Source organism: Coenobita brevimanus, chromosome 91 (genome assembly GCF_032717465.1).
Source record: "Coenobita brevimanus isolate Jiangsu-jjx chromosome 91, ASM3271746v2, whole genome shotgun sequence".
Classification (NCBI taxonomy): Eukaryota; Metazoa; Arthropoda; class Malacostraca; order Decapoda; family Coenobitidae; genus Coenobita; species Coenobita brevimanus.
This window is the reverse complement of record NC_137044.1, coordinates 3,851,291-3,870,176: the sequence shown is the minus strand read 5'-3', so window position 1 is coordinate 3,870,176 and position 18,886 is coordinate 3,851,291. Positions and strand designations below refer to the sequence as shown.

The 18,886-nt window shown below is 41.0% G+C and overlaps 2 protein-coding genes across 2 annotated transcripts; both read left to right on the top strand.

The window, feature by feature from the left end:
- Positions 1-3,349: 3,349 nt before the first annotated feature.
- On the top strand, positions 3,350-4,995 carry LOC145411889 (triosephosphate isomerase-like). The gene is made up of 3 exons (XM_080281855.1): positions 3,350-3,518; positions 3,645-3,736; positions 3,948-4,995. Exons 1-3 carry the CDS (start codon positions 3,404-3,406, stop codon positions 4,548-4,550), a joined length of 810 nt encoding a protein of 269 aa, XP_080137981.1. The 5' UTR covers positions 3,350-3,403; the 3' UTR covers positions 4,551-4,995.
- Positions 4,996-7,748: 2,753 nt separating this feature from the next.
- Positions 7,749-9,330, top strand: LOC145411892 (triosephosphate isomerase-like). Its single transcript, XM_080281859.1, has 3 exons — positions 7,749-7,912; positions 8,038-8,129; positions 8,331-9,330. Exons 1-3 carry the CDS (start codon positions 7,798-7,800, stop codon positions 8,931-8,933), a joined length of 810 nt encoding a protein of 269 aa, XP_080137985.1. The 5' UTR covers positions 7,749-7,797; the 3' UTR covers positions 8,934-9,330.
- Positions 9,331-18,886: the final 9,556 nt, after the last annotated feature.

The following is an 18,886-nucleotide window of genomic DNA, read 5'->3' as shown; positions in this document are numbered from 1 at the left end:
TAATCATACATATTCTTACCTTCCCAGGGCATACAAATTCAAGAGGGCTGGCAGATAGGGAATCCCCGATGTCGTAAGCCAAAGTAGTGTAAACGTGTTAAGGGCATAGAGGCCGCTTTAAATCTTCAGCTAAATGGGAACACAGCATTTCTGAATACATCCCTCCCTCTCTCTCTCAGACATCCACCCACCCACACATACATACACACAACTTTACTATCTTCAACTGGCCACACTCCACCACCAACCTGACCGTCCCACTGTCCCATGCACGTGGCACGTCGCAACTTACCATCACACACACACACACACACACACACACACACACACACACACACACACACACACACACACTATCTATCTATTTATTGCCAGATGCCATAATCCCGTAAGGGGTGGCCACTTGACTTTGAGTTAGTTGTTTTACGGGGAGGGGCACTAACCCTCCACCAACCCACTTGTTGACACGTAGGGAGCACGAGTGGTTTGGTTTTATGGTTACCACCCAGTGTTGTAAATGGTTTCTTGACAATATATATATATATATATATATATATATATATATATATATATATATATATATATATATTGTAATTAAATATATATATTATATACACACATCTATCTATCTACCTCTGCATATATATATATATATATATATATATATATATATATATATATATATATATATATATGAGAGAGAGAGAGAGAGAGAGAGAGTGTGTGTGTGTGTGTATTTTAATTAGGTGGGTATGCTTATTTGTCTGACTGTGTATGCACACGGGAGCGCGCAGAATGCTATTTGTGTACAGGACAAAAATGAAGCTATAACAGCCATACAAAATCATACATTTCATATTCACCTTATACGGTAATCCATGTAATCACTGCCTCTGACTAAACACCAACCTGACAATGCCTGAACGTTTGACAGGAAACATGATCTACGTCTTAGTTCTTCCCCTCGTCTCTCAACCTCTTCTCTTTGATTACTTCTAAACGAGGACCACGTCTCCATTCTTCGTTTAATCTCCTAACCTCTAGTCTTTGATTATTATTTAAACAGGGTCCACTTCTTCGCTCTTCCCTCTAATCTCACAACTTCTCTATTTCTCGTACAGTTTACTCTTCCTGTTGGCAGAAGATTTTATTAGGTTCAGGAAAGGTCTCTCCACAGTGAAAAAGTCTGAATTAAGGTCCATTAAACTGTGTATTTTTATATCTGTTGGGGAATGACTCTAAGAACAGCAAAACAAGGGGTTTAAATTAACCTCCATTGAAAGTGTGCTCGTGGGTTTACGATTACGGCGCTCCTTAGCGATATAATTTGTATATTACTCGTACACCTTCAAATTCTACTGACTGTTACTTAATACTGATGCAGTATCGACAGTCAGCAAATACTGAAAAAAGAATATTAGTGACAAATATACATACATGCCTTCGTGATGACCTGTGTAGGGATGGTGGACAGGGACAACATACAATCATCAGATCAATTATCTTCCTAGTTTTGTATGAAGATAATTAAGAAGAGAAACATAATTTAAGTCTTACCTGGACTCAGCCTTTCCGCTCTGCAGTCACCAGACTTTTGGATAATAAGTTATTACCCCGACTGTAGCCTACTATTGCGTGCGTGCAAAAGTCCTGTCGCCATTCCTACTTCTCTCTAATTAAGTTTGGGAATAACAAAAACAAAATAAGATAACGGGATAAAGCTACCCATAATCTTGCATTAATTAACCCTTTCACCGTCACTGTTGAAAATAGACATTTTATTCTCACTAATGCCAAACGATATTGTTCAGCTCAAAGAATGGTTAATCGTCAAAATATTCATCCAGCCTAGTCTGTGTCCCATTTTGCACTTGTTTTTGCATGACAGTCGACGGACGGACTATATCAGGCAGCCGTCACTGAAGCACATTTGTAAAGATATACACTTTCCAAACTATATGCAGAGGGTTATCATGAGAGACAGAGCCAGGATTTCGGGCACTTAGGCTGGTAAATATGTCATGACATTTCACAGGGAATGCTGTTGATAGTTCTCCCGCTTTCGTGCTTTCTTTCTTTGCTGGATCCTACCTCACCCCATCCTTGGGTGGAAGAAAAATAAAAGTTAGGATCGCTATAATGCCACCAAGGATAATATGGCGAGTGTACTCCAATCCAGGCCGGATAAATCATTACATGTGGCTTGCCAGGGATTACTGTAGCAGTATAGGTATTATCTGGGATAATATGAAATTATCCAGCTAGTGATTAGGATTTATGGAACTAATGAACGCAATTTGTCCTGCAGTGAAAAGTCTAATGAATTCAGAACTAATATTGTGACCTTTCCTAAAATGCAGATTAGCAGATTTTCAATTTCCAGTGTACAGTCTGTTTGTGGACATGATCTGTGAACAGTAGTGATAACACTGGCGCTTATTAAATAAAAATACCATTCACAAAGTGTTTATATGATATCGTGGAAGCCTAACTACTTGAATTCCGAGAGCTGCAACAAGTCGTCGGATTAACTACAATCTGGCGGGACAACTACAGGTAATAAGACGGCACTTGGCGACATACCTCTACGTCGGTATTCAAACGATATACTGTAGACACCGTATCAGAGAATGTTAAAGAAATATGGAAATTACACTAGTAAGGAGGAAGTGTTACGAACTGAAGCCACACAGAATGTGACTCCCATTCCCTGCTAAATGGCTATAGAAACCAAAAAGAGTTAAAAGGATGTAACAGTTCCATTGCAGCATTACAAAATAGTGTTAAAAATTACTGACACTGTTATATTTACGAAAAATAATCAGATGGATTGGTATCTCGCTTCAGCAGTTCAAAATTTCAGAAGTGTAAAGGAATACTGACCGAGACTGTACACGGCAACACATTACTTTACCTGGTTCATGAATGACACTGTAACACGACCAAGTTGATGAAATGGGCATTTAAATTAAGCTTCTTGGTTTATGTACTTGATTCTACAAAGACAGGACAACATACATCCTAAAAGTTGCAGATCCCAATTCATCTAATCTGTAAAAGATAACACTCTTCACTCATTCCTCAAGCTCATAAAAATCGTTGTGGCGCGTTACCAGACTGATACGAAACCTAAGTATTTTTAGTATCAATATTACGATATTATTTTGAAAATCTTAGGTATTTAGTGAAAAGAATTCATTTCTTCCCACTTTTAAGGAATATTACGACCTACGTCAAACGAACAACCGGATGTAACACAGTGGCGATAGAAACTGGAGGAGGCCCACACATCCGTTCAGTGCGTGTATATAACCCTCGACTGGCTTGTCTCAAGCCAGTCATATCTGACAGCAGGCCGAGAGCAGACCATAACCAGAGCCTTTACACACCAAGATCATTCAGGATGGTTGCCCAGAGAAAGTTCTTCGTGATTGGAAATTGGAAAATGAACGTGGACAAAAGTCGCATTGACAGCATTGTCAAGTTCATGTCGGCTGCATCCCTTGACTCAGACACAGGTGAGATCATGGTCAGAATGGTCACTGATTATAAAAGAATATCATCTTTCAAAATATTCTAACAAACAACGAAGCACGATCCATAGTGTTCAATATCACAGCTAAAAGTTACTGTCCATCTTACAGAGGCAGTGGTGGGTTGTCCGTCCTGCTACCTGTCCTACGCCCGACAGCAGCTGCCCAGCAACATCGGAGTGGCGGCTCAGAACTGCTACAAGGTAGGACTCCTTCACTGTATTGTATTAATATTCCATTATATATTGTCCCCTAAGCCCTAAGGCACTACAAATTATGACTGATGGCACAACCACGACTGGGCTTTAACATGCCAGTAGAATAATTAACACTATGAAAGAATAATATAACCTGAGAGGAAACAGGGTGAACTTCTGGGGAAGTGTGAAGTAAGAGATGGCTTGTGCATTACAGGTGGCGCGGGGTAACTTCAGCGGCGAGATCTCTCCGGCCATGATCCAGGACTGCGGGTGTGAGTGGGTGATCCTGGGCCACCCCGAGCGACGCACGGTGTTCAGTGAGCCCGATGAGCTCATCAGCGAGAAGGTGGCGCACGCACAGCAGGCGGGAATGAAGATAGTGGCGTGCGTGTGTGAGACCAAGGAGGACAGAGAGGCGGGGCGCACACAGGAGGTGCTGGCGGCCCAGATGGCTTCATTGGCAGAGGGCATAAGTGATTGGTCGCGTGTGGTGGTGGCTTTCGAGGCGCTGTGGGCCAGCAACACGGGCGTCCTGGCCACCCCCGACCAAGTGCAAGAGGCGCTGCAGCAGCTGCGACAGTGGCTGCACCACAACGTTAGTCGCCAGGCCGCCGACACCACCCGCATCATCTACGCCGGTTCCGTGTCCTCCACCAACTGTCAGGAGCTGGCCAGGCTGCCTGACCTGGACGGCTTCCTGGTGGGCAGCGCCGCACTCAAACCTGACATTGTCGATATTATCAACTCGAGGAGCTCTTACGTGGCCAAACTCGTTAACTTATTCTCAAACCTCGAAACATCACCTCTGGGAATCTGAAGGAGTCGTTTCAATGCAAGGGTGGAAACACCCATCACTGCTTTTTATGGCAGCATCTTGTAAGCTAGTCGGTATTGCCTATTATTTAATTACAGTATTTGGCAATTCATAACCTTTGTCTTTATAGGGTTTATTTATTGTAGATCAGTAAGTAAGAGTTTCTGTATTTACATGTAATGAATGTTTCAGCAAAATATTTTCATATACATAACTTATGTAATGTCAAGCTGGTTCATGCATAGATAGGTGCTTTATCAGTAGAGTGAAGCATAGGCTACTGTTGCTAACCTAAATATGGAGTTATGGTACCAGTTTACCTCAGGAAATGGATACTATTCCGAATACACTCTGTCTGCAGTATCCAAGTTTAAAGCTAAATTAGGAATTGCAGCAGAATGTAATATATAATTATTACGATATAAATAAAACATATATAAATCGATAAAATACGTGCATCTGATTAACATTTATGATATAAAATTAGCAATAACACACGCAAAGTATTTTTTTTTTCTGAAGAAACAATGCTTGTTCTATACACTGTACAATTTGCAGTAAATTTACATACATTCTTCATCACGGACTAATTAGGGCTTCCTGAATTGTCTGTGAAATCGGAGACCGAATATTTATGAGTATTTATGAGATCCAATCTAAATAACAACTCTAATGGCATGAAAAAATGGCAAACTGTCCACGTTATAAGACCATGACGCAAAGCAGGCGTGCACCGTCCACTACAACAATTACTGTGCTAGTATGCTGGTTGAAGTTTGGTCAGCTCAAGAATATGACTGAGCCGCAGCAATCTTTACAATGACAGACAGCTGTGTGTGTGTGTGTGTGTGTGTGTGTGTGTGTGTGTGTGTGTGTGTGTGTGTGTGTGTGTGTGTGTGTGTGTGTGTGTGTGTGAGAGAGAGAGAGAGAGAGAGAGAGAGAGAGAGAGAGAGAGAGAGAGAGTGTGTGTGTGTGTGTGTGTGTGTGTGTGTGTGTGTGTGTGTGTGTGTGTGTGAGAGAGAGAGAGAGAGGGGGGGGGGAATTCCTGAAGCGAATATAAGCACACCAGTAAGAGATAAGCCAATGACTTTAGCTGTTATGAAACCAGGTGTATTCATAAATAATCTTGACCCTACACAGTTTATAAAATGTCCTGCTTATAGTTTCACCTCCACTCATACAGCTACGAAACAATTCATAACCAAACTACAGTATAGTACCAAATAAAAATAAAAATAAAAATAATACGATTTTTAAAGAGTTATTTGGTACGTAGAACTGTTTAGCGTGGAAATTAACTAAGATCATTCACCGTTTTTCCACCAGGAGTAAGTTTCCCCAGTCGTTCTTACTATACTGAGTTACGGAGACTTACAGGTACGCTAAACAGTACCTATTGCTGTATTCTTGTTAACCTCTTCACTACGATGACAGGATTTATTATTCTCAACACCTCTACCGTCATACAGTCTTGCAATGAGCTTTATTGAAGGGCTTAATGATGGCGGCTAGATCTAATCCCTAGGTTAGAAGGGTCTCCTCTAGGTTCAAGAAAATCGTCTGGTGGTAACAAGAATTAACTAAAAATGACGTCAGGGAACTCAAGGATTTAAGTGGCTTACTATACTCATTTCACCTTAACATGGCTCAGATTTTCGTCTCTTTGTTGCTTATTTCACGTAGCTCATTGACAAAGATAATCCTACGGCTCTATATCCTTTCCCTTGCACTTTTTCGTGACTAGCACCATTTTCTAGTGTTAATCTCCTGCTACAGTTCAAATTCAAGATGGAGAGATGGCAATATCAGGCCAAGTTAATGTGGAAAGAGTATAACATCTCTTCCTTACCAGTTTATTTCTCCTCACGGCATGATAATATTCTCCTGTAACTTATCTGACAGAGAGAGAGAGAGAGAGAGAGAGAGAGAGAGAGACTAAAGCGTGATAAACATGCTACGGAAGAAAGATTAGAAAGCCTCCTATGAAACCTATGGACTAGTATGCCCTTCCTTCTCTTTCCTATCCTTCAATCCTACACTCAAGAGAATACAATGTTCAAATCAATAAATATGAGCACGCCGTATTAACTAAAATGTCGCAAAGAATGATATAATATTCAAATCAACAAATAAAAGCACGACGTAGTAACTAAAATGTCTCAAAGAACGATATAATATTCAGCGCAAAATAAGAGCACGGCGTATTACCTAGTGTCGGAAGCAACGATATTGTATCAAAGTAATAAATAAAAGCACGACGTATTACATAAAATGTCGCAAAGAATGATATAATATTCAAAGAAATTATTACGAGCACAGAGTATTACCTAAAATGTTGCAAAGAACGATATAATATTCAAAGCAGTAAATATGAGCACGACGTAACTAATTCCCTATTACATACTTCATACAAGCTACTGATGATAGAACACAAGTATTTTATTAAGCATTAAGTATGAAGTCCTTGTCCGAGTGTTCGTCTTTTTAGTTAGCTGTCTTCCGGGAAGGGGCACTAACCCTCCGCCAACCCTTTTAGTCGCCTCGTACGAGAAGCAGGGATACTGGGGGAGTATTCTTGAAAACCACCCTACCCCCAGGGGGAGGCTGAGGATGAGATGGAGGGATGGATTGGAGAGGTATATGAGAGAGGGGGGTGTGAGTTGGGAGCAGGGCAGTGAAATGGCGGGGGACAGGGCGACGTGGAGGCGATTTGTTTGTGGCCACCCTGCACGGGATTGAGGGGTCTGGCAATAGATAGATAGATAGAAGTATGAACCAGTATAAGAAACCTACTAACTCTGCTCCATGTTAAGATGCACACACATTACTTGGTTCTATGAACTGTATTACCTCCAGAAATAACCAGAAAAAATTAGGTAGTTTTCTTAATGCAGCTAAAATCTGACAGCTTACCATTACTGTCATCGGTCAACAACATGGGTCAGGTGCGACAGAAGTACGGACCACTCTTACGTCACCACACCGGTATCTTCCCTGAGAGAAAGGAAGTTCTTGCGTGGAGTCAGGTGAAGGGAACGTCTTCTGCCTGTGACGAAAGAAGGAACGGGGAAAACGTTTTTCCTAGTTTTAATACACGTGCAGGATATGACGTGTGGCGGTGAAATTCCAAGAGCCCGCTTCCGTTGCTCCGTATATAATGCCGAAGATCCTGTCGTCGGCCACAGTCACCTCTGACAGCAGCCCAAGCGCAGACCATAACCAGTGCCTCTACACACCAAGATCATTCAGGATGGTTGCCCAGAGGAAGTTCTTCGTGATTGGAAATTGGAAAATGAACGTGGACAAAAGTCGCATTGACAACATTGTCAAGCTCATGTCGGCTGCATCCCTCGACTCAAATACAGGTAAGGTCATGGTCAGAATGGTCACTGATTATAAAAGAATATCACCTTTTCATACATTCCAACACACAACAATGCACGAATCACAGTCTTCAGTAATATAATTAAAGTTACTGTCCATCTTACAGAGGCAGTGGTGGGTTGTCCGTCCTGCTACCTGTCCTACGCCCGACAGCAGCTGCCCAGCAACATCGGAGTGGCGGCTCAGAACTGCTACAAGGTAGGACTCATGTACAGTATTGTATTTCAGTACATGATGACTGTCATGCACTCCTGATGCTATATCGATTAAACAGTAAACAAAAGTTGTCAGGACGCGATGGGTGAAAAAAAAAAAAATCTAGGAGTGGGGACCCGACGAAGCATACATAGTGTTAACTGAGAGGTAATAGTGAAGTAAGAGATGCTTTCTCTGTTACAGGTGGCGCGGGGTAACTTCAGTGGCGAGATCTCTCCGGCCATGATCCAGGATTGCGGGTGTGAGTGGGTGATCCTGGGCCACCCTGAGCGACGCACGGTGTTCCATGAGCCCGATGAGCTCATCAGGGAGAAGGTGGCGCACGCACAGCAGGCGGGAATGAAGATAGTGGCGTGCGTGTGTGAGACCAAGGAGGACAGAGAGGCGGGGCGCACACAGGAGGTGCTGGCGGCCCAGATGGCGTCACTGGCAGAGAGCATAAGCGACTGGTCGCGTGTGGTGGTGGCCTTCGAGGCGCTGTGGGCCAGCAATACGGGCGTCCTGGCCACCCCCGACCAGGTACAGGAGGCGCTGCAGCAGCTGCGACAGTGGCTGCACGACAATGTCAGCCGAAAGGTCGCTAACACTACCCGCATCATTTACGCCGGCTCTGTCTCCTCCAAAAACTGTCAGGACCTGGCCAGGCTGCCCGACCTGGACGGCTTCCTGGTGGGCAGCGCAGCACTCAAGCCTGACATCGTCGACATCATCAACTCGAAGAGCTCTTACGTGGCCAAACTCGTTAACTTATTCTCAAACCTCGAAACATCATCGCACAGCATCTAGGCTAAATGAGTCACAGTACTGGAATATTTATTTATGCATATATTATTGTATGTATATATTTATGTACTTAGGTAGTTAGGTAAGGGCAGCATTTCACAGACTGGAACTGTTAATTTATGTAGTATATTACTCATTTCTAGAATTTCTGCAGAAAGTACAAAATACCGATTATTTGTTACTGATCAGAGATCCTTCTTCGTGTTGCATTCTTACATATGCTCTGGTACATGCACCTTACTTGGTACTGATGTACTAAATTACACGCACGCATTTTTACTGTTTCAGTAATGAGTGTGCTGTGTGCGTCATATACTGCACTTAGTTTAAGTGGTGGGTAATTTCACATTTTTCATAAATGGGCATAGATCATCCATTATTCACACATCATGTTCACCAAAGCTGTTGTCTGATATGTTTTTTACTTTATGAATAAAGATAACATAAAAAGAATCTGCTCTTTTTCTTACAAAATATGTAACTAATGTATTTGTTATTTCACTGACATTCATTAACATATACCGTTACTAAACTTGTAAAACGTATTTCGACAGTTTTTTTTTTTTTTTTAATTAAACTCTGTAACAGGTGTTCACGGTAACGTGTGGAACGTGTTCGCGCGAGAGTAACGTGCTTAAATCTGATGAAAATATTAAGGACACATGTTCTTCATATCCACCAATATCCAAAAAAATAAAAAATTTTTGCTTTGCCTGACGTGATTTCCGAGTAGTAAGTTTTCCTCAAAATAATTTAATAAGCACGTCGTGACTAGTGACAAGTACCAAAGCTCTAATTCGCGCACTTTGCTTATAGTCAGAGTGGCATTGGGTATCAAACAAACGTTGAAGCATAATCTCTCATGAAATCATTAGAACTGAACCAGTTTTTTAAATCAAAGTAAAAAACCCCATGCTTTTAAAGGAAGCTCAGTCAGTCAAATGAACTACAAAAAAAAGTAGGTTCAGTCTTATGGCAATACAGAATTGAGAACTTTGGTGAGTTTTGAGAAAGTCATTCATGGTCACGTTATTTTTCCATTAGGATTTCAAAACATTATAATTCGTATCTGTAAGTTCAATATTTCCACAAAAGTGCACGATCACCAGTAGCCCCCAATTTACAACCCTCATCTTTTGACCTGGGGAGAAGGTTTACTGTACGTGTTCTTCCTCGCTCGCTTCGCTCCCTCCCTCGAACAGTTAAACCAATCAAACCACCACAAAGTGAACCTGTAAACATCTTCTAAAAAGGGGTAACAAATCTTGAGCAGCACTATGGCTTTAAGAACCTGCGTTTGCAGTATGAATATCCCTGGTAACTTGACTATTATTATTTATTACGATGCTTCCAGTCAGGCACAATATTCTCATTTTATTATTATTATTACTATTATTATTATTATTATTATTATTATTATTATCATTATTATTATTTAATTATTATTATTATTAATTCTCCTATTACGAACATCCTGTAAGAAAAAGTCCAGCAGAACGCTCTAGAGCGGTACTCGGTAGTGGTGTTCTTCCCGAAGTATAAAGATTTCCAGGTACTGTTAGACAACAAGGAACTGACCCCAAACAACATAAAAATTGTCTACGTTTTCCCAGTCCAATTCAGACGCAGGTGTTAATGTGCAGAACAGAGTAACTATTCCCGGCCTTGTACTGTACCATCGATAAAAAGAAAATGTATCGTCACCCTGGGGTCGCATAAGATGTGAAATACTTCGTCTTTGGTTCAATCGGAAGTGTTGGCATGCCTGTTTAATTCACAAAAATGGTTGATTTACCATGTAGTACAATGTTACTCTGACTAATCCAGCTATATGTATCTGTAAAATATATGATAACAGCACAGATGAGGGATACAAAGCGACATAAACGTGCCATTTCCCTTAAATCGTAGTTCGTGTATCATTATGTCTCACACTGAAAGGATGGCGATACTTTTTTTTTTATCGATGGTACGTTAATGAACGGGGAAGGATTATTCAGACCTCAAAGAATCAGCACTGTGTAGTCAGCTTAGATTGTTACCCCCGCGCTCGCGAAACGGCAGCAGGTATTTGTTTGTGTGTGTGTGTGTGTGTGTGTGTGTGTGTGTGTGTGTGTGTGTGTGTGTGTGTGTGTGTGTGTGTGTGTGTGTGTGTGTGTGTGTGTGTGTGTGTGTGTGTGTGTGTGTGTGTGTGTGTGTGTGTGTGTGTGTGTGTGTGTGTGTGTGTGTGTGTGTGTGTGTGTGTGTGTGTGTGTGTGTGTGTGTGTGTGTGTGTGTGTGTGTGTGTGTGTGTGTGTGTGTGTGAGTGTGTGTGTGTGTGTGTGTGTGTGTGTGTGTGTGTGTGTGTGTGTGTGTGTGTGTGTGTGTGTGTGTGTGTGTGTGTGTGTGTGTGTGTGTGTGTGTGTGTGTGTGTGTGTGTGTGTGTGTGTGAACACAAGAGCTCAAACAGTTGCTGCCCTATTTTAACCAAATTTGGTTGAGGGCTAAAGGAGCAGCCAAAGGCTGACCTACTGTTCATTTTTTTTTAGAATAATAGGTTAAAGGTCAAGGTTAAAGAAGATCTAGAAAGATCAATCTAAAGTTTCTATCCAATTTAGGTTAAACTTTGTGTAAAGGTTGCGGTAATGCGAGAATCAATGGGATTCGCTCTGGAAAACAACCAGTCAGGGTTACAAGACATCATCAAAGTTCGGCCCGTGTGTGAACAAGAACTGCAATAGTGTAGATCGGCTATGGATCATACTTGATATAAGGGCTGAGGATGGGCCAAGGGGTTGACTTGCTTTTGAGAAGAGTACGTCAAAGGTCAAGCTCACGACGAGGTCAACTGAAGTCAAAGTTCAAGCTCACATAGCGCGGTCAAGTTACAGATTTAAACCAAGCTTTGTGCAAGGGTTTAGGTACGGCAAAGATAAAACCAGTCAAAGGTCAACGTCAGAATGGAGAAAGGCAGAAATGTCAAAATTCAAGGTCACTGGACAAGGTCAACCCAAACAGTTTTAACCTCATTCGGTGAAGGGTGGCAGGATAAAGGGGCAGGCATGAACAAAAAGTACGATATTGAAAGCAATCGGTCAAAGGTGAAGGTCACAGGGCAAATTCAGTGTTCGTCCCTTAGACAAACTGGTGGTGGCGGGTGCTGCACTCTGAATACTCCTTCTTGTTATGAACTTACATCGCAAAACAAAGCCAGGGTAACGGTACGTTTGTCTTAAAATTCTTGCGGCCTCCACACGATTTTATTCTAGGACCGATATGTTGTTAAAAAGGGGTTCGGATCTCCATTAACCCTTTCCTTAGTATGACATTATATATTTCTATCTATCTATTGCCTGATGCCATAATCCCGTTAGGGGTGGCCATTTGACTCCGAGTTATTTGTTTTACAGGAAGGGGCACTAACCCTCCACCAACCCACTTGATGACACGTAGGGAGCACGTAATTGTTTGGTTTTATATTTATTCTTCTTGTATTCGGGTCGACGTATATTCAACTCTGGAATGACATCTTGTGTCCGAAGGCTTAATATCGTCAAGACCGGGACATGTGACGCGCGCCTTCAGAATGCAAACCTCAGCCTGCCACAGACGTCTTTGCATCAACACATTCAGTGTCAAGGTCGAGAGAGCAGAGATCTGCCCACGGGAAGGAGAAAGTGGGAGCACGTTAGGCAGTGACGCCACGAGTTCCTTCCCTCTCACACTTGACCCCAATCCCTGTTAAGCCCGGTTCATACCACGGTGTTCAGCACTCTCTTCCTACAGTCTGGGGGACAGTAATACCCAGTTATTGTGCTCTGTACGGGTATTTCCCAACTTATGCAATAACGGAGACTATCGCTTTCCATCGTTTCCCTACGAATTACTGAAGTTGCAAAAACAAAGTATTTAAAATACAATGGCTTTACAAAGGACTCACAATAGCGGTACAAAGGACTCATAATTGCTGTACCTACATTAATGAAAATAGTATATAACCACTGCAACATCTGTCAGTAATAGTTGTTGCCACAGGCTGACATGAACTACTTCAACATCTAGTGGTAACAGTTGTTGCCACAGGTTCATGTGAAATGAGAGCCTGGTGGACTGCAGGTGGAAATTACAATTTTCTGACTGTCCACCATCCTCCTTTCGGGGAAGAAGGAAAGCGAGGGATGTTTGTATAACTGAGCAGTAGATTCGTCTGATCATATCGATGCCACTACGTGAAGGCGTCCCACTCCAGCATCTCTTCAACGTCGACAAGTTATATATACAGGCTACCCAACCTGTGCTGGAGCACTTTTTGGTATGTCTCCGGCAAATGGAACCATATTATAAACATGCATCACATGTAGCAATAAGGCATTATGTTAGTGTCATCTCCTTGGAGGAAAAAAAAAAAAAAAAAAACATTTCACTTGTGAGTAAAAGTTGCAATGTGGAAAAATAGTTCAGTGAACATATCAGTAGATTCATATTCTTGTCCTAGTAATACCCCTATTTCGTTATCCGAGGATGACCAAGACGCTCGTCAGGGTGAAGTGAACGTGTCAGCAAAGTTGCTCGACTTCTAAAGGAAGCTTAAGGAAACCGAAATATGGAAACAGAAAATATTTAGGGTTATCCAGAGTTAGGAACTGAGTCAGAGGAGGTCACTGTGAAAGAGGAACTAGCAAAATTTTGGTGATTTCAATCAGCGCATAAAATACCGTGATATGCTTACATTGGTGCAGAGTACCAGAAACAGACGACTCATGCATCAGTACAATATGCACGGGAAAAGAGAAAGTAATAAGACCATGACCTGTGTTCCTTTGAAAATCGGAAAAGACGGAAAAGATTTCGAACTATCAACAAGGAGACTAGACCTTGAAACTAGGAAAGGAGCTGTGCAGAAGTTTGCATTATGATCAGATGAAGTACTTGCATATTTTGTTCGCTTCTGCACGATCTTCTGAATCAGAATATTTAAACAGAAGTAATGTGTGGTCATGATCTGCTGGTCAGCTGATTTGACAATGACAGCAGTGTGTGGCATTCCGTAGGATATTTGTAAATTTGCATCAAATTTCCCATCAGTACAGCTGTAAAACTTTATATATATATATATATATATATATATATATATATATATATATATATATATATATATATATATATATATATATATATATATATATATCGGTATATACACACAAACATATACACTGTGTGTGTGTGTGTGTGTGTGTGTGAGTGTGAGTGTGTGTGTGTGTGTGTGTGTGTGTGTGTGTGTGTGTGTGTGTGTGTGTGTGTGTGTGTGTAAAGAACTGTACACTGATTCTTACAGGAAGATTTTAGCATACTTGTATATTGTATAAATAAACCATGTATACTGAAAAGGGGGGAGCTGCGGTTGTCAGGCAAGTGTGCATAGTACTGTGTGAAAGGACTGGGAGGACTGGGGAGATCCCGGGTCAGAGAGGCAGGAAAGAACAGTGTGTGACGTCATTAGTTTCTGTGCTTGGTCACTGCCCCCAGCAATTGACCCGCTTCCAGCTTTCTATCTGCGCGTGGGGAGACACACACACACACACACACACACACACACACACACACACCTCACTCACTCTTCCATATACAGTATATATATATATACAGTATATATATATATATATATATATATATATATATATATATATATATATATATATGAAAGTGTGTGTGTGTTTTTTGTGTGTGTGTGTGTGTGTGTGTGTGTGTGTGTGTGTGTGTGTGTGTGTGTGTGTGTGTGTGTGTGTGTGTGTGTGTGTGTGTGTGTGTGTGTGAATCCTTGCTAAATATTTTTCTAATAATTTCGGTACGAGGTATGCCCTGCCTTGTATAATCGTGTAAAGAATAAAAAATGAAAAACAAATGACGCCAGTTTACTGAAAAGGTTAGGAGCATAATAGAATTGAAGACATGAGTTTACGTAAGTCAGCCTGTTTGTTTATTTACTTTATTTTTAGCTACCTCTTGTCAATTATATTCAGCTTAATGATAACTGGGCAAACTGGCGGGGTTAGATAAAAGATAAGCAAACCCATTCATCACCACACGACTCTTGAAGCTGAATAAAATCGTCCGGCAGCAACAAATATAAACAAAGCAAGACGTCACCAGCTCAAAGTATTTAACTATTCTACATTTCTAGGCCATTAATCCTCTGACTGGTAGGATTCTCCCCACTATACAAAATCGTCCGGTGTTAGTCCAAAGTGTTGTTATTATTATTATTATTATTATTATTATTATTTATTATTATTATTATTTTTATTACTATTATTATTATTACTATTGTTGTTATTGTTGATGTTATTAGTCTCCACCTATTAGACAGGTGGTGACTACTGTTTCTGCTGGTATTATAATTATTCCGGCCTCAGAGTCTCGCGGCGATTTCAGGAGAACCGGAGACTGCGCGAGGAATCTGAAGGGCCCAGGTTATGTGTCCTGACATGGACCCTAGCTGATAGAAAAAAAAATCAAATCCTTTATGTGCTGTGGAAGGGCATGATAGAGTGTCATGTCAGTATTACGTTGTGAATGAGTTAAGTTGGTCGTGTCTATTGAAGATTTCAATGGGACCTGAACAAGAAATGTGAATTGCCAGGTTATGTGTCCTGGTATGGGCCCTTACTGATAGAAATATTCCAAATCCCCCTAATGGGGTCCAGGTCATTGTAAGAAACACCAGATGAAGAACTGTGACTGTCCGCAGGACAGTTCTATTTACTTCTACTACTACTACTATTACTACTATTACCGTTATTATTATTATTATTATTATTATTATTATTATTTACTGCCAGGATAACCTCTCAATTAAACAAAATCTCCCATGGTTAACCTATATAAAAATACCCAAGTGCACTATCTGCAACTGAAGGGCTAAAAATTGATCAAATCTATATAATGGTTCAGTTTTATTGTTTTCTCAGTCTAATAATCCCGAATATTTAACCCCTTGAATTCAGTAATGTATTTTTCATTTTTTTTTTTTTTAATCACCAGACGGCTTTTATGCGAATGAAAGATCTCTAGTTATGATGGGGTTAATTAAACATAGCCATTGCCCCTTCAGTTCAAAAAGTCACTCTTAAGCTGAATGAAGCCGTCTGGAAGTGGCAAGAATAAGCTAAAAAAAATACTTCACCGAAGTGAAGTGCATTATGTCAAACTGTCCACTTTTAAACAAATCACTGAAAATCATCCTCATCCTTCACCCAGTAGGTTTTATTATTACTGTAAGCTATTTTTTTTTTTTTTTTAAACTCGCATACTGACAGCCTAAACTGGCCTAACTCACGCGAAGAACTTAGTAATAACAATATAAAAGTACCGAAACCACCAGTTCCTTTCAACACTTCCCGCCTTCGTCATTCCTAACCTTCATTTAATTACTTTCCGTCCTCGTTGGGATTCACCTGTCGCTTGATCTAGTTTTGGCCAGGTGAAAGGTATCAGGAGGAAGGGGGAGGGGGAGAGGAAGAGAGGGAAGGGGAAGAGGACACAGCCTTGAGGATTAGTTTCATGGGCGGATGGAGGGATGTGACGCGCTGATTCTTGCCTCACGCTTGATTACTACGCGCGTCAGCAGGAAGGGAAAGGACGATGGAGAGGAGGAAAATAATGCTTGAGCCCTTTTTTTTATCCCCTTCGCTACAGATGCGTCTTTTGCATTCTTAAGTTCCTTTTTCACACCTTCGCTATAGCTGCGTTTTTTTTTTTTTTTTTTTTTATTCGCTTGCCTTTTTTGCTCCTTTGTCAGTAGTTTTTTTGTATTCTTACGTCTTCTGCTTTCTTAGGTCTTTTGTATTACGTCTTTTGCATACTTACGTCTTTTGTATTCTTACGTATTTTGTATTCTTAAGCTCTATAACTCTTCCTTCACTGAATGAGTCTTCTGTACTCGTTCCTATTTTAACCCCTTTAACTACGATTACGTCTCTGTATTATATTTTTGTTGCTACTAAAATATATCGTTCAAGGAAACTGCAAAATAAGGGGTTAGGTACAGCTCTCATCAACCCATTCGGCACGGGGTCTTTCTCAAAATAAAATTGTCAAAACTGTAAAAATATATTCTAGTGTCATCGTCATGGAGTTACCCTCTTCACTATGAGATCGTCTTTCTTATCTGTGCTATCTCCAGAAAGACGCCGTATTTATTTTATTAGTACAGGACTATACAAAAATGATCATATTCTGGCTGGGGAAGATTTATATTATTTTATTTGCTTATTTATTACCGTCTCCGCCCCGGAGGGGCTCGGGGACGGGTATTATTTTCACTCGGTTTGTTTGTTTGTCTGTCCGTCGGTCGGTCTGGTAACAACTTTACGCGAAAATTACTTGTGCGATTTTGACTAAAATTACAGGGATGATGGGCTATGACCTTCTGGTGGTCTAGCTAAATTTTGGGCCAAATTGGGCCAAGGCCTATGCTGTAGGGCCAAGAAAATGTAAAAAAAAAAAAAACGGAGACGGGTAAAAATCGTTTATCTCGCCATAACTCCTTTCAAATTCGTCTTATCGACATGAAACCAAAACCTAAAGGTGCATCTTTCAAATCTGCATCCTATAACATGCCTCATTACATCAAAGGGTAACCCCCCAGTGAGCGGTAGAGGGGTCAATGTCAGGTGAGTCGGGCCTAAAATTTTAAATGGGCATAAAATCGTCCGTTTTCACCCGATTTACTCCAGTTTTGATATGGGACATGTCTGACTAGATATCCAGTTGTGTTTATACGCCAGCAATAAAATGACTGCCGGGAACGGGATTGTTGTGTCTTGGCACCGCTTCTTTTTTATTTCTGAAACTGGAGATACTAGACACTCATATATCCTTACTTCACTATTTCATGATTCCATAGCTGAATAAACTTGCCTGGTAGGGTTACAGCCCTTTCATTACGATGGGTCCTTCTGGAGATGAATAAAAATGAGAGAGAGAGAGAGAGAGAGAGAGAGAGAGAGAGAGAGAGAGAGAGAGAGAGAGGGTACTGCTGACGTCTTTTGTATTTTAATCTAACCTCCATTCTCATATCCTTTGTGTTGGCGGGCAGGTAAAAAGACAGCCATCGTACTGACAGGGATAAGGTGAACTACACAAGATAAATCTCTAAGGAAGTGGTGTCAAGGAACTTCCTAGGCCCACAGGAATACGATTATATTAAACGTCATAGTATTAAAAGGAATAAGGTGGCCACGAGCATACGATACGGCCCAAAGGATAACAGAGTAAAGAATCACAATTCTATTAACCTAACACATCTTCCTAAGCGATTTACTTTGCTCATTACGCCTTACTGCCCTATTCCGACTTATATAAATCGTTCAGGTACCGCCATACTCTGCATAAACAACGTACAAAAGGATATTAACCAGCCACATCCCAAAATAACTCGATAAGGAAGAGGTGTTCCGGAGCTTCCTTAACCGACGATAATATGGGCCTCAGTCTAACCCCTCCGGTTTGAAAAGTATATCCTAAGGTGAAGAAAACGTCTCCGGAGATATCAAGAACAAAATAAGACAAAAGTGAGACGTTCCCTGGGCTGAATGATGTAAACAGCATCCGGCACGAGTCCTCCTTATCTCAGTCGGACGGATATAAACCCTTTAATTCCCATGGCCTACTTTTTTTTTCTAATCTAGTTATCCCCAGATGATGTAACTGCGTATACGGGTAACTTTTCAAACTAGAGAGACTAGCTACAAGTTCAATTCACCCCTTCACTACCAGGGGGCTCTTCTCAGCTGAATTAAATCGTCTGGAGGCAGCAAGACTGAAATGCAAACTGCGAACTCAACCAGAATTAAAACTTCCTGGGCACAATATTCTCCCATGAGCTCCTACACAACAAGGACCTTAATTTCAGCTATATTCATGGTACCCCTGGGAAGACTTTTTATACTAAACGGTTTTATCTAAGTCCTATTAAA